The sequence below is a fragment of the Microcaecilia unicolor genome, chromosome 9 (genome assembly GCF_901765095.1).
Source record: "Microcaecilia unicolor chromosome 9, aMicUni1.1, whole genome shotgun sequence".
In the NCBI taxonomy this organism is placed as follows: domain Eukaryota; kingdom Metazoa; phylum Chordata; class Amphibia; order Gymnophiona; family Siphonopidae; genus Microcaecilia; species Microcaecilia unicolor.
This window is the reverse complement of record NC_044039.1, coordinates 204,788,963-204,805,074: the sequence shown is the minus strand read 5'-3', so window position 1 is coordinate 204,805,074 and position 16,112 is coordinate 204,788,963. Positions and strand designations below refer to the sequence as shown.

General features: G+C 41.7%; 1 protein-coding gene across 1 annotated transcript in view; it reads left to right on the top strand.

Annotated features, from left to right (window-relative positions):
- The window catches only part of CCDC197 (coiled-coil domain containing 197), a 110,140-nt gene that overhangs the window by 3,872 nt on the left and 90,156 nt on the right, over nucleotides 1–16,112 (top strand). Inside the window, exons 2-3 of the mRNA XM_030215008.1 lie at nucleotides 7,167–7,212; nucleotides 10,751–10,927. Of these exons, the coding sequence (XP_030070868.1) occupies nucleotides 7,167–7,212; nucleotides 10,751–10,927 (223 nt within the window). The remainder of the gene's footprint in view (nucleotides 1–7,166; nucleotides 7,213–10,750; nucleotides 10,928–16,112) is intronic.

The window sequence follows — 16,112 nt, the reverse complement described above, 5'->3', positions numbered from 1 at the left end:
TTGGATAAGGACTTGGCCAGTGGGATCATCATTATGTTGAAGAATGTTGGTGAAAATGGTGATCCTTGAGGTACTCCGCAGTCTGCTTTCCATGGTGGTGATATGTTTGAATTTGATTTTACTTGGTATGTTCTGGTGGTTAGAAAGCCCTTGATCCAACTGAGTACATTTCCACTGATCCTGAAGTAGTCTAGGAGGTTTACAAGCTCATTTTCAAAGCACTTAGCCTCCCAAAGTGCCATAGAAACCTATGGAACTTAGCCTCCCAAAGTGCTTTGAAAATATGCCTCTTAGTAGTATATTGTGGTTTACCATGTCGAATGCACTCGACATGTCGAATTGGAGGAGAAGTATGCTTTTACCTGTAGCTATTTCCTGCTTGAATTTGGCCAGGAGAGTGACTAGTACAGTTTCTGTAAGGATCCCATCTGGTGCCCCACCCCAATGATCTGGCCTGACCTGACTCAACCCAGACCCCCTCTTCCCCCAGTATAAAAAAATTAGTTTCCCTGGTAGTTTAGTGGCCTCCTCCCTCCCAAACCAGACCCCTTCCCTGATTAAAGAAAGAAAATCCTTAGTGTCCTACAGCATCTCCCAATCCTTCTCTGAGCCCCCATCAGACCTGTACCTCAAAAGAGGCAGGAGCAACGCCTACTGCCTCCAGCGGCGCCATCTTCAAAATGATGGTGCCCTGCTCTGCACCTGGGATGCACCGGGCAGGGTCAATCTGCCATAAAAGAGAAACACATTCCCCACGACTGCCCCTTACCTACAAACTAGCTCCTCTACAACTGCCACACCAACCTGCAAATTGCCCATCACCAAAAACTACACCCTGCTACTCTCCACTACTCTTCAAACTGCTCTTTCCATAAAATCTTCCCTCTGCAACTGCCCCACAGCCAAAGACTATGCCATACAACTGTCACACAACCCTACACAACACAGTGGCAGTCAAAGTATTTTTCAAAGCTGTACAATACAAAAGAAAGATGTATTGTCCAATAGTTGGAACCCTGAATCTGGAGCACCCCAGGGTTTAGCTTTATCCCCTTCTTTGTTCACTGTTCTGGTTCATCCACTAGACAGAATCCTGGAACAACTTGAAATACCTCACTTTATATACACTGATGATCTAACTTTATTTTTGCCAATCTCTTAAGACTGGCCTACTACTTTGATTAGTATTACAAATTGTGTTCAGTTGATTGAACAGTGGATTTTGGTTTATTATCTTAAGTAGAGGAGTGTGGTAGCTGTGTTAGTCCACTCTTAAGGTTATCAATAGAAATCAAACAAAATAAAACATGGAAAAGAAAATAAGATGATACCTTTTTTATTGGACATAACTTAATACATTTCTTGATTGGCTTTCGAAGGTTGCCCTTCTTCCTCAGATCGGAAATAAGCAAATGTGCTAGCTGACAGTGTATATAAGTGAAAACATTCAAGCATTACTATGACAGTAAAATAGATACCATTGGAGATTCTACATGGAATGTTGCTACTATTGGAGATTCTACATGGAATGTTGCTATTCCACTAGCAACATTCCATGTAGAAGGCTGCGCAGGCTTCTGTTTCTGTGAGTCTGACGTCCTGCACGTACGTGCAGGACGTCAGACTCACAGAAGCAGAAGCCTGCGCGGCCACATTGGTGATCTACAAGGGCCGACTTCTACATGGAATGTTGCTAGTGGAATAGCAACATTCCATGTAGAAGTCGGCCCTTGTAGATCACCAATGTGGCCGTGCAGGCTTCTGCTTCTGTGCAGGACGTCAGACACGTACGTGCAGGACGTCAGACTCACAGAAACAGAAGCCTGCGCAGCCTTCTACATGGAATGTTGCTAGTGGAATAGCAACATTCCATGTAGAATCTATAGAAATCAAACCAAATAAAACATGGAAAAGAAAATAAGATGATACCTTTTTTATTGGACATAACTTAATACATTTCTTGGTTAGCTTTCGAAGGTTGCCCTTCTTCCTCAGATCGGAAATAAGCAAATGTGCTAGCTGACAGTGTATATAAGTGAAAACATTCAAGCATTACTATGACAGTCTGACAGGGTGGGAGGATGGGGGTGGGTCGGAGGTATGCATGGTTTATTATCTTAAATCGTGAAAAGACCAATTTTTGTGGATGGGTCCATGTAACTCCGAGTTTTCCTCAAAGTTTTAGATTTGTTTCAGATTCCTTTGTGTTTGAACCTTGTTCTAAGATTTTAGGTGTTCAAGTGGATAGTTTGTTGACTTTTTATTGCCAAATCAAAACCCTTATTCGGAAATCTTTTTATTTGATGAAAAAATTAAGGACTATTCATCAATTTTTTGATTCTTTGCATTTTAGATTGCTAGTTCAGTTTCTAATTTTATGTAGAATAGAATATTGCAACATTATTTATGTTAGATGTTCAAGCACTTTGCTAAAAAAAAAAAAAGGTACAACTGATTCAGAACACAGTGGCTAGATTAATATTTTCTGCTGGTTAATTTGATTCAATAACCCCACTGTTGATCGAGCTACACTGGCTCCTGGTTGAGGCCAGAGTTCAGTTCAAATGATGTATTACTAATTTTAAGATTTTGAATGGTTTGGCCCCTTATTATTTATCTAATTGGCCCATTCTTCTCCATAATAGTTCTATAGGTAAAACTAAATCAGATGTGTTTTATTTTTCCAACTGTAAAAGGGTTTAAATCTCAAAAGATGTTTATTATCGAGTTGCAATGGCATGGAATTTGCTGCCAATATTGATTCATGTTATTACCGATTATCTGTTGTTCGAGATTGCCTAAAAACTTGGCTGTTTAAGAAGTATTTGTCTTAGTTATGTAGGATATTGATTATCTAAATTGTAATTCTTGGATCTATTGTGTCCTATATCTTGTAATCTGCATAGAACTTTATACGTAGTTGCAGAATAGAAGCAAAGTGTAGCATAACATATGCGGGTTCAGTGGTTTTTGGGGCGCTAACACTTTCCACCAAAGGTGTACCAGTTAGAGTAGGACATGGGCCTGGGTCCTCTTCTCTATTGTCCACTGACCATTAGGTTACTCCAGGGACCTGCTTGCTGCTGTAAGACAAAAGGTCATTATATCCTCAGCTGTCATAGAGTCTGGTATGTTCTGTCACTTTTACCTCTTAGAGGAGTGAGAGGAGGTCAGTGACCACTAGGGAATTAAGGGGGGGTTAAGGGGGGTAATGCCTTTATCCTTCCAGTGGTTAGTCTGAGCACCTTTTTGGCACTTAGTCATTAATGAAACAAGTCTATCCAAAAAGTCCTATTTTTTCCCTTGACATTTTGACAATGTTCCATTATTGCAGGAAAATATCCAAATTGTAAGCCTGTTGTAGACTCACCCAAACACACCCCTTTAGATTTAGACACACTGCATAGAAAAGGTCTTAAAATGAGTTTCGAACATAGCGATTTAGATGTTTTTGCTATGTGCCTTTTTGGAGCGTTTTTCTGTTTTGAAAATGAACACCTAAATATACCAGTGTTAAATCATGAAGTGGAACCTGTGCAGAGTGCTAGATTCAACTCCGGCCACCTTGTTGGGCAGACTGGATGGACCGTGCAGGGCTTTATCTGCTGGTATTTAGTATGTTATTTGTTTTACTATGTTCAGAACTGTACAGTAAATACCGACTGGTCCTAGTGATTTCTTGCTCTTGTCAGTTTGCTCTGTTTCACATTGATTTGCCTCAGCATTTTTGAATCATCAGTGTAGAACAATATTTCCAGCTTGGGTATTTTCCCAACATCCTATTCAGTGAAGACCAAGCAAATATTTCATTTAGTTTTTTATGTTCTTGTCCTCTCTGATTTCCCATTTTACTTCTTGTAATTTCTTATAATAATCATGAAAAAATGGTACCTGACCCTACAAGAGAAAATTGGAGCAATTATTTTTTCTTTCTTTTGACATGGCAGTTTCGTCCTGCTGTTGGAGCCAGGGCCAGGATATGGCTGCATGAGCTTTTCATTACCAACTGTCCAGGGATTTTATTCCTTTTATATAAATACCCTCTGATCCACTATGGACTAGATTCTCTATATCACACCTAAAAAATTGGCACTGAAATAAAATATGCCAAGGTATATTCTATAAAGTATACCTAAATTTAGGCATATTTTATAGAAAACGCCAAACGCCCAATGGCACAGCTAAATTTAGACGTAGGCAGTTACGCCAAATAAAACTTGGTTGTAAATGCTGACTGGGTGTATTCTATAACAGTGCACATAGTTTTTAGAAACGCACATGACCTGCCCATTCCATGCCCATGACCATGCCCCCTTTTCAACTATGTGACTTAGAATTTATGTGCGTCATGTTATAGAATACGCTTAGACAGTTGTGCGTGTAAATTCTAATTAATGCCCGTAAGTGTCAATAATTGGTTAATTGGCAATTATCGGCACTGATTGGCTTGTTAACTAATTGTTGCACGGGCAAATCCAGAATACGACTGGATTAGTTCACGCAACTTAAGTCGTGCTATATAGAATTTGAGGGTATATGCCTAGTCTGGTCTTTGCAGTGCTAGTCCTGACCTGGGAGTAATACAACAAGGCTCCTGCTGGAATTCTGCATTCATGGGCTCTGAATCTGGCCACCAGATTTCACCCTTAAGCATTAACCATGCAAGAGTGATCCTGTGTTTGATGAGTTATTTATCCTCTATGCTTCTACTGCCCTCAGCTATTGGATTATTCCGTGCAGTGATTTAAAGGTTGACATCTTTTATGCTTATGGTTTTGTGGAAGTAGGCAACGTCCCTGCCTCCCACCCCTTGCTATTGTTAGTGTCGGTTTTATGAAATAGTTCATTATTGATATCAAGAACAATTTGCTATTTGAAAATTGATAACCCAGTGTGCAGGTTGAAGTATGCGTATTTTTCATGGAGGCAGGATTAGGGTATGTACTGAAACAGTTCATGAACTTTTTGTATTTTGAAAAGCATGCAAGTATGGACATTGCTTTAGTTGATAAAGGAGAAGCAAATGTGCGTAGACTTTTTCCCTTCAGCGGTTTATCATGAAAATACTTCCATACAGTGATTTGAAAGTTGGCACTAAATCTGGGAGTAAAAGGTTTATGTGGACTTTGCAGTTTTATGGGCAGTATGAAAGTGCCCCTGATAGGTTATTATCGTCATGCCTCCCTCCCGGGGACCAGTGTTGCCTCAGCTTGTCCTGGACTCAACTTCAACACGCCTGGCTTGGTGAAGTTGTTTTTAATAACTTCAAGATATGTCCATTTCAAAACACAAATAGTTTACAGTTGTTTTAATTCCGCTAGTTCCTTTAAAGCAGGTCCCCAAAATACAGCTTCTCACTTATGGCTCCATATAGACTTCCTGGATCTGGAGCCAGGAGTCACTGACTCCCACTAGGCGCTGCCTAGGGCAGCCCTAGCAAGCAACAAAACCCACCTCACTTCAGTTTCCTGTGTCTAATTTGTTTTTCTTGTATCTGTTATACAGTCAGTATAAGGTCCTCGGTCCACAGGGGCAGAGGCGACCTTGGTAGTTGCCTTTCAGTCTAGTAATTGAAGTAAGCCCCCCACTGGTCCAAAATTCATTGAGTCCCACAGAATACAGTTCTTCTGGAGATAAAGTTTTTTTAATACCACAGTTCACGGTTTCCAGCTCAAACCTTTTTTCCTTCACCCAGGGGCGTAGCCAGACCTCGGTGAGAGGAGGGGCCAGAGCCCGAGGTGGGGGGCACTGTTTAGCCGCCTCCCGCCGCTGCCCACCCGCCCCGCCACCGCATCAGGTACCTTGTTTGCTGGCGGGGGTCCCCAATCCCCGCCAGCCAAAGAGTCTTCTTCAGCGCCGGTCAACTCCGGTGCCTTCGTTGTGTGATCATCTGTTTCTGACGCCTTACGTCCTGCACCGTGCATGTAGCCCCATGCAGGACGTAAGGCGACAGAAACAGATGATCACACAACGAAGGCGCCGGAGTCAACTGGCGCTGAAGAAGACTTTTTGGCTGGCAGGGATTGGGGACCCCTGCCAGCAAACAAAAGGTACCTGATGATGTGGCGGCGGTGCGGGCAGCGGAGGGGAGTCAAATGTAGAGGGGGCCAGGGCGTAATCTGTGGGGGCCCATGCCACCGTGGCCCCACGTAGCTACGTCCCTGCCTTCACCTCTTATACATACAGAAGTTGAAGGGACCCCCTCCCATACTACCAGCCGCAAACACCTGGATTCCACCCACCTGGGTCAGGTTTGAGCAGTTCAGAGTACTAGCTTCAGGCACCAGTTCTGTCGTGAGCTTCAGCCTGAGCTCTTTTCACACTCCCAGAGTTTCTCTTATCAATCACTCTTCCACTTCTCACCCAAGCTAGAAAATAGGGCTGTTATAAACCCTTTTAACCTCTTCCCTTGTACCTTGGACAGTGCAGAGATATCCATAGGTTCAGGCTCAGCTGCTTCTCCTCCTCGGGACAACTCCTGAACTCCTGCTACTGGCTGCCAGTCCATCAGCTCCTCTCCTTGTATCCCCCCCAGCTGTCCCAAATCATCCTGATTAGCCTCCCTGAACCAGTCCTCTCCCTCCTCACCAGGAGCCTGGGACCTGTAGTTCCTGCTCTCCTTACTAATAGGATCTGGGGTTTATCCAGAGGCTCTTGGGAACTGTAGTCTTCCTCAATCTCAGATGAAATAAGCTGCTTGTATCCCTGAGGAGGGGCGGGCCATCTTCCAGGGGGAAACTGGGATTTATAGTTCTTTAAGTTTTCAGGGTAAAATTTTCCATTCCTGCTCCTTTCTCTAGCAACTTCCCCGCCTATTTCCCAGGGATCCTCACATTATATATGTTGTGAACTGTGATATTATTTAGACAATCTATCAATTCTTGAACTCATAATGTGTGTGTATGTGTGGATACATGTATATGTTTGTGTATCCTCAAAACCGATATGGTGTGTCATATTATGAGTTTCTATGTAGATATATAAATATATACACACAAACTCATATCACAGTTCACAACATATTGGAGGTACTTTTCATACTGCCCATTTATATAATGTGAGTAGAAGATCTGTTTGTCTCAACACTGACCCAGGAGAAATTCTACTTACTTTAGGAGCAAGCCAGACATCACTAAGAAGGGTTAACTCTGTCCTTGCTTTTACAGGGATGAAGAGGAAGGTGATGTCAACTATATCCCTATAATAACAGAGGTAAGATATGTTCTGTACCTTTGTCTGGTTGTTCATTCAAAGTTCTAGATTCCAGCACAAGGGCTTATTGTCCAGTGGTGGGAATATAAACCACATTCCACAGAACATTTATAGATAGGCTGTACCTTTGATTGTTCAGTCAAAGTTCTAGATTCCAGTACAAGGGCTTATGTCTAGTGAAGGCAATATAAACCACATTCCACAGAACACTTACACATATGCAAGCAGAACAGGGTGGGCCACAAGGGCTATGGCCTGACCATTTTTTGCCACACGGAGCATCAGAAATTAGGCAGCTTGGTGGAATGGAGGTTTTCAGGATATCTACCATGAATTTGCATGAGATAACATTTGCATGCACAGCTTCCACTGCATACAAATTTATCTCATGCATATTCATTATGGATATCATGAAAATCTGACTGGCAAGGTGTCTCCCGAGGACTGGGTTAAGAGCCCCTGGTCTATATAGTGAAGGAATTGAAGGTTTCAAAGGATGGAACATGGAGTATATTTTTACATTATTTTTAGTAAACTAAATGTGCCCATTTTTATTTTAACAACCAATAATTTCCTGCACAATTAATATGAGTAATATATTCTCACATCATTGTTAAGTTAAAGTTGCAATTATTCAAGTTACTACTACTTATCATTTCTATAATGCTACAAGACATAGGCAGCGCTGTACACTTGAACATGAAGAGCCAGTCCCTGCTTGACAGAGCTTACAATCTAATTAGGACAGACAAACAGGACAAATAAGAGCTAAGGGAATTACTAAGGTAGGAATGATAAAATATGGGTACTGAACAAGCGAGTAAGGGTTCGGAGTTAAAAGCAGCATCAACAAGGTGGGCTTTTAGCCTAGATTTGAAGACAGCTAGAGATGGAGCTTGATGTACCGGCTCATGGAATTCCAGGCATGTGGTGCAGCAAGATAAAAGAAACGGAGTCTGGAGTTAGCGGTGGAGGAGAAAAGTGCAGATCAGAGAGATTTACCCAGTGAACGGAGTTCCCGGGGAGGAGTGTAGGGAGAGATAAGAGTGGAGAGGTACTGAGGAGCTGCAAAGTGAATGCACTTGTAAGCCAATAAGAGGAGTTTGAACTGTATGCGGAAACGGATAGGGAGCCAGTGAAGTGACTTGAGAGGGCTAATATGAGCATAGCGACACTGGCGGAATATAAGCCGTGCAGCAGAATTTTGAACAGATTGAAGAGGAGAGAGATGGCTAAGTGGGAGACCTGTGAGAAGCAAGTTGCAATAGTCTAAGCAAGAGGTGATAAGAGTGTGGATAAGGGTTCTGGTAGTGTGCTCAGAAAGGAAAGGGCAAAGTTTGGTGATACTATGGAGAAAGAAACGACAGGTTTTAGCAGTCTGCTGAATATGTGCAGAGAAGGAGAGAGAGGAGTCGAAGATTACCTTAAGGTTATGAGCTGATGAGACGGGGAGGATGAGAGTGTTATCCACAGAAACCGAGAATGGGGGAAAAGGAGAGGTTGGTTTAGGGGGAAAGATAAGAAGCTCAGTCTTGGTCATGTTTAGTTTCAGATGGCGGTGAGACATCCAGGCAGCAATGTATGACAGGCAGGCTGATACTTTGGCCTGGATTTCAGCTGAGATTTCTGGTGTGGAGAGGGAGATCTGGGACTCATCAGCGTAAGGGTGATACTGAAAACCATGGGATGAGATCAGAGTACTAAGGGAAGAAGTATAGATGGAGAAAAGAAGAGATCCCAGGACAGATCCCTGAGGTACACCAAATGACAGTGGGATAGAAGTGGAGGAGGATCCACCAGAGTATATACTAAAAGTACGATGGGAGAGGTAAGAAGAAAACCAGGAAAGAACAGAGCCCTGAAATCCAAGTGAGAACAGCGTATCTAAAATATTAACTAAATAGCATTAATTTTGTTCACAAGACCAATCAGAAGTAGCTTCTGTCTTTAACAACTCTTCTTAAGGGAATATAGGGATGAATTCTATACATGGTGCTCAAAAAATAAATTCAGGTCTGTAAGCCGCACTTAAAGTTAGGCGTGGTTTATAGAATAGCACTTACTCCCTGGAATCATGCCTAACTTTAGTTACAGCCATTTGCACCAACTGAAACATGGTGCAAATGTACATGCCTAAATTAGGCACATTTCCTTTCCTCCCCTTATTCTATAACAATGTGCGTAGATGCTAGGAACGGTTCTAGGTCAGTTCCCACCCTCCTATTCCCACCTAGGACAATTCCCACTGAACCAGTTCCCACCACACCAGGGAGGCCAATCCCCCACCCACAACCCAAAAAATACAAAACACACAAGGCAAGTAATCTCCCTCCCTTTTCTCTTCCAGATCGTTTGTGGGGCCAGTACCCCTCACCCCCCCTCCCCACAACATTATCTTTTACATATCCCTTTCCCCTTCCAGACATGCAGTTCATGTGGGGAGGGGGGCACCCCCAAACTAGGTTTCAACCTAATTCATGTTTAATCCGGGATCTAAATGTCATAAATAAGTACATACATAAATAAATACAAATTGCAGTTCATGTGTGGGGTTTCAACGTAGTTCATCCCCTCAAAATGACACACTGATAACAAATTACTACTCTACCTATGAAAAGTTATTCTATTATTATATGTTCTCTATGTACATCCATATGCTGCTCTAACCTCCTTGTTCCAGACGCCGTTAAAATAAAAGCACCGCCAGGACTTATGGGACCCAGTACAAGAAAGAAGCTATGATCGATTAAAATAAAAAAAGGCTAAGGAGGGTGGGAAATGACTGGGGGGGGGGGGGAATTGGTGGGTAGGAACTGTCCGGTGGGAACTATCCGGATGGGAACTCACCTGATACCCTAACACCCCTGTTCCGCCCATGACCCTCCCATTCTGTGCCTCCTTGTTTACTCGCACCTAAAATTCCAATTCTGATTAGTGCCAATAATTGTTTAAAAACCCAATTGTTGGTGCTAATTAGCTCAATTAAATTGGGCGCACACCCAAATTTGCTTGCACAATTTTTGGTGATTTGTATAGAGTTAGGAGGATAGTGTTCCCTTATTTCTTCATAGGTCTATACTTTCTAGTGCAACTTAGTTAATATCAACAAACTCTTCATAGTGCAAAACATGAGCTGAATCATTCGAAGCTGCTCTTAAGGAGACAATTGTCCTGAAGCAGAGAGGGGAAACATAGCTATGTCGGCAACAGGTTCTCCTGAACACAAAAGATGTTTGTTTTTGCACTAGTTTCTTGACATTAATTTGCACTAGAACTTAGGGGCCTATGAAGAAATAAGTGGACATTATACTCCCTTAAGAAGAGTTGTTAAAGACAGAAGCTACTTCTGATTGGTCTTGTGAACAAAATTAATGCTATTTTTAGTTAATATTTTGGAAATTTAGTAGAACTTGAATATTTGTGACGTACTGTGATATGAGAATATAGTTGCGCTGGGAATTATTGGTTGTTGATTTTATAATCCCCTGTAAGATTAAAACTTTTTGGACTTTATCAATATCTGCATTTTTATTTCAAGCCAGCAAGCAAGATTGTGGAGACATCAGCTAACACACTTCAAAAAACCTTGGTTCTGAAGAAGGAGATCGAGTTTGACCATGTCAGTGCCTTGCTTGTTGCCAAACAACTTGAGTTTAAAAAGCGTATGGAATCATTGGAGCAGAAAAGGGCTGAATTCATAAAGCGCCAGGAGAATGTAAGAAGCACCACGTCCACTCCTTGACAGAACACTCCTTCTCAAAGCCAGGTTTTCCTCTGGTTCTCTATGTAAACGAACAATGAAATTGCAAACAGGGCAACCAGGATTGTATACCAGCCTTGCACATACAGTTTGAGTAGTCACTGTAGAGATCTGAAAAACAGATATTTGTACTTTTTGAGAGCCAGATCTCAGAATTAAAAAAAACAAATACTTATCCAAAGCATGTATTTTTTCTGATGTTTGTTTTTATCTCTGATACTGAATTAGCAAATATCGTCTTGAGAGTAGTTATATAACATGTTGACTAGGTAGAGGGTGGGCTAGGTAGGCACCTGTTTTCAAAAGGCACATGGATACCTATGTGTCTCTATAAAATAGCTTTACAAAATCTGCTGAAATCATGGCTATAATGCAGTTGTGTACATTTACATAAGTTCAAGAGCTGTTTGGAACCTATTGGGGGGTGGGGGGAGACCTTTGAAAAGTTTGTCACTCTTCAGGTGCTTTCTAAACCAGTTCTGGTTGTGCTTTTCATGTTGGAATTCATTATTTGGTTGTATTCTGTGTGACAAACATATTTTGAAATTAATGAAAGTGGGTGCCTAGGAATGAAGGAGTATCCTAATGATTAATGCAGAGGCCTGAGATCCAGGGGAATTAGGTTTTTTGATTCCCACTGAATTTCCTTGTGACTCCGGGCAATTCGCTTAACCCTTTATTGCCGCAGGTGCAAAATAAGTACCTGTATATAATATGTAAATTGCTTTAATTGTAACCACAGAAAGGCGGTATATCGAATCCCTTCCCCTTTCCCTTTATAGAATACTAAATAATCCATGACCATCTAAACTTCAGAAAATCACTAAAAACCAATCTCTTCAAAAAGGCTTACCCCACCGATCCAGTGTAAATCCCCACACCCAGCAACACAGCACAACCAATGATCGTACTGGACAATATACAATCTTCATTCCCTTCGACCTTCACGGTGCCTGACACACACCTACCTCATTCGACCACAATACAACCTTGTATTTGTTATGAACCAACTGGCGAACGCCTCTATGGTATTATGTAAGCCATATTGAGCCTGCAAATAGGTGGAAAAATGTGGGGTACAAATGTAACAAAAAAAAAAAATATATATATATGTGTGTGTGTGTGTGTTTAAGCATGAAAACTTACAGCATCCATAGAGCTGGTATAAATTCTCACGCCTAGATTATAATGTTCTATAAGTTACACAGGAAAGCGTGTGCTTCCGTCCCCCCCCCCTCCAAATACTCCACCCAGAATTCACGCATGTGAAAGCTCACTTGCAGGGTGTGTGCTATTGAAGGTACGTATGTACTTACAGAATAGTACATAAAGATTAATTTATGTTCATATACATGCATAAATGAAATTTATGCACGTACTTGCTACCAGTACATAACTATTGCCATACTGGGACAGACCAAAGGTCCATCAAGCTCAGCATCCTGTTTCCAACAGTGGCCAATCCAGGTCACAAGTACCTGGCAAGATCCCAAAACAATACAATACATTTTATGCTGCTTGTCTTAGAAATAAGCAGTGAATTTTCCCCAAATCAATTTTAATAATGGCTTATAGCCTTTTCTTTTAGGAAACTATTCAAACCTTTTTTAAACCCTACTAAGCTAACTGCTTTTACTAATATACTGGCAACGAATTCCAGAGTTTAATTACACATTGAGTGAAGAAATATTTTCTCCGATTTGTTTTAAATTTACTACTTTGTAGCTTCATTGCGTGCCCCCTAGTCCTAGTATTTTTAGAAAGAGTAAACAAGCGATTCTCATCTACCCGTTCCATTCCACTCATTATTTTATAAACCTCTATCATATCTCCCCTTAGCCATCTCTTCTCCAAGCTGAAGAGCCCTAGCCGCTTTAGCCTTTCCTCATAAGAAAGTCGTCCCATCACCTTTATCATTTTCATCACCCTTCTCTGTACCTTTTCTAATTCCACTATATCTTTTCTGAGATGTGGTGACCAGAATTACACACAATATTCGAGGTGGAGTTGCACCATGGAGCCATACAAAGGTATTTTAATGTCCTCCTTTTTGTTTTCCATCCCTTTCCTAATAATACCTAACATTCTATTTGCTTTCTTAGCCACCACACACTGAGCAGAGGGTTTCAACATATCATCAACTATGACACCTAGATCCCTTTCCTAGTCGGTAACTCCTAATGTGGAACCTTGCGTTACATAGCTATAGTTCGGGTTCCTCTTTCCCACATGCATCACTTTGCACTCGTTCACATTAAACGTAATCTGACATTTGGATGCCCAGTCTCCTAGTCTCGTAAGGTTCTCTTGTAATTTTCACAATCTTCTTGCGATTTAACAACTTTGAATAACTTTGTGTTGTCAGCAAATTTAATTCCTTAGCATCCCTCCGGACCGGACCAGGATTGGACTGATGGGTTGTGCACGCCTACCAGCAGGTGGAGACTGAGAAAATTCTAAGACTAGAGAGCCAATGAGAGCCCTGGCCATGTGACCTTAGCCTCAGTATTTTCTCAGTCTCCCAGCAGGTAGGAAGCGAGCCCATTAGTCTCTCTCTCTTTATCTTTCTTTTTTAGAGGTTAATAATAAGAACAACATTGCTACCTCTTCTGTGCCTAGGAATTCTCTGTTAGACGCTGGTCAGGAAGGGACTTCTTTTCCTTTCTTTTTTTTACAGCCTCTGGGGGTGTCAAACTCGGATGCCTTCGGGTCCCTCCCCCCTTCCTCCCCATCTCCCATACGTAGCTGGGAAGGACTACCCTTTGTTTAGAAAGGTGTATGTCTTTGGGAGAGGCAGCCACTATAGAAAATTAAATCTGATAAGCTACATCCCCCGGCTTCTAAAGAGCAGGCAGCTCTGATTGCTGTTTTGGGTGTCTATATTATCTAGCTGGTTAAAAAAAAAAAAAAAAGAGGCAGCAGTAATTTGGAGGAGTTTAGGTGTTAAAAAAAAAAAAAATTAAAGACAACTTGTCCCCACTGACTGAATGAGCAGACAGCTCCGTTTGATTGCATGGGAATGCTGTGAGTCAGCTGTGTAAAAAAAAAAAAAAAAGAGAGTAAGCGGCAGCATTTTGTTTTCAGCCCTCTTTTAGAGTTCAGCTGTATTTTATTTAGCACTGCCGTTTCTGTTCTTCCCTTAGCGGTTTGTTTGGCGGAGCAGTTCTTAAAATAAAAAAAAATAAAAAAAAGATTTTGGCGCGAATCGGGTACGCGCGTGCACGCGCATTACCGTCAGGTCCGAGAAGCTGAGAAGTTGCGCTGTATGCCAGCGTCGGGGGATCTCCTGTTCCGGCTCCTGTAAATATTGTGCGCCGCTGGGGGGTGCGTCGGGACCTTCTCTTTCGCCGTTTTCGGGCCGTTTGGGGCTGATCTTTCTCAGGAGTCGCCTATGTTCTGATCTTTCTCAGGAGTCGCCTATGTTCTTTAGGGGGGTCATTTCTTTGCTTTTTATGTTTTTAATGTTGAGTAGCTGGTTGCTGTAGCCTAATAGTCAGCACTACAGTCTCTGAAGCTGCTACTACTACTGTTTATCATTTCTAAAGCGCTACTAGAAAAACGCAGCGCTGTACTCTTGAACATGAAGAGACAGTCCCTGCTCCTCAGATCTTACAATCTCATTAGGACAGACAGAACAAACAAGAGATAAGGAGATTTTAAAGTGAGCAGGTTTAAAATAAGGGTTCTGAACAGAGTGAATAAGGGTTAGGAGTTAAAAGCAGCATCAAAAGGTGGGCTACAGAACTGGGTGCAGGTCCCAGTTTTAGCAATTTATTTCTCTATCTTGGACTCCTGTATGTCTGTGTCCCACTATATATACATCACTTGGCCAGCCTGTTTGATGTTTGTTTCTTTATAATCTCGGGTGGCGTTTGTCTGTGGGCTAGCAGCCAACTTTTCAAAATTATTGGGGGTGCTAAGTCCAATGGAAATGACCCCTCCCTGGACATATACATGAGTTTTTCTCAATATTTGGGGTGCTCAAGCACCCACAAAGTCGGCTCCAATGTCTGTGGGAAGGTAGTTCACAGTTGTGTTTTTTTTTTTGTTATAGCATTTTTCGAAAGGTTGTTTTCCATACCAGGATATTTCCTATATGTTAGCTATACGTTTGTTCTTCCACAGGCATGGGGGCAGTAAGGATGTTATCATAGGTACATGCCACTCTCACCTGTTTAACTTTGTGTCATGAAATCATAGTTGCAGGCTACTCTTACATGACAGTCATCTTCTTATTTCCTCTGTCCAGGAGTTCTTGTGGTTTTATTTTTAGATGGTTATGCTTTTCATTTCGCCTCTTTTCTCTATCGCTCTCATGGCAAGGCATGTGAAGTAGGGGTCTCCCTACATAGACTCTTGGATCTTAGACCATTTTCTCTCTTGGTTCTTCTGAGTGCAATTTTAATTTCTAGTTCCTAAGAATGGATCTCCCTTCCTCCTATTTGGAATCTCACTGCCGTCAAGCACACTCTCAATGCCTCAAATCTTTATCACAAGAACCTAGTTCCTAAGAAGGAATTTTCCTTCCTCCTATTTCAATTCTAAATGCTGTCAAGAGCGCTCTCAAAGTCTCAAGTCTTTTTCATGAAAGCCTTTGATCCATAGTGAAGCTTCATGCAGCACATTTTTTGATACAAACTTTTCTGCATATTTCTCTTAGGAGAGTTTCTGAGAAGGATAGAGCCCGGTGTGAAGGAAGCTAAGCAGGGTCCACCCAGGCTGGGTCCTGGAATGGTGACCAGCTCACAATGCGCAATAATGTCCTGTCTCAACACTGTTTTCCAATCTCTAAAAGTTCATCATAGTTATGCTACCCCTCAGAAAAGGGGAGATTCTTCTTCACTCATGGCGAGTCAGCTAGCTATTTAAAAAAAAAAAAAATAATAATAATAATAAAATAAATAAATAAATAAAATAAAAACCTCTTGTCAACAAGTCAGCAAGTCGCAGACCGAGAAGTGCAATTTTTATGGTTCTCAAGATGCCTAGTACTGGTGGCCAAGAGTCGTCTAAATATTTCGCAGTCTCCACAATATTTTGGGGTTACGTGCGACATAGTTGCAAGGTTTTTCCCTGGGCAATTGCCTTTTGCAGTCTCATGAGCTGCACTCCCGTGCTCTTTATCTTTTTGAGTGTTCTG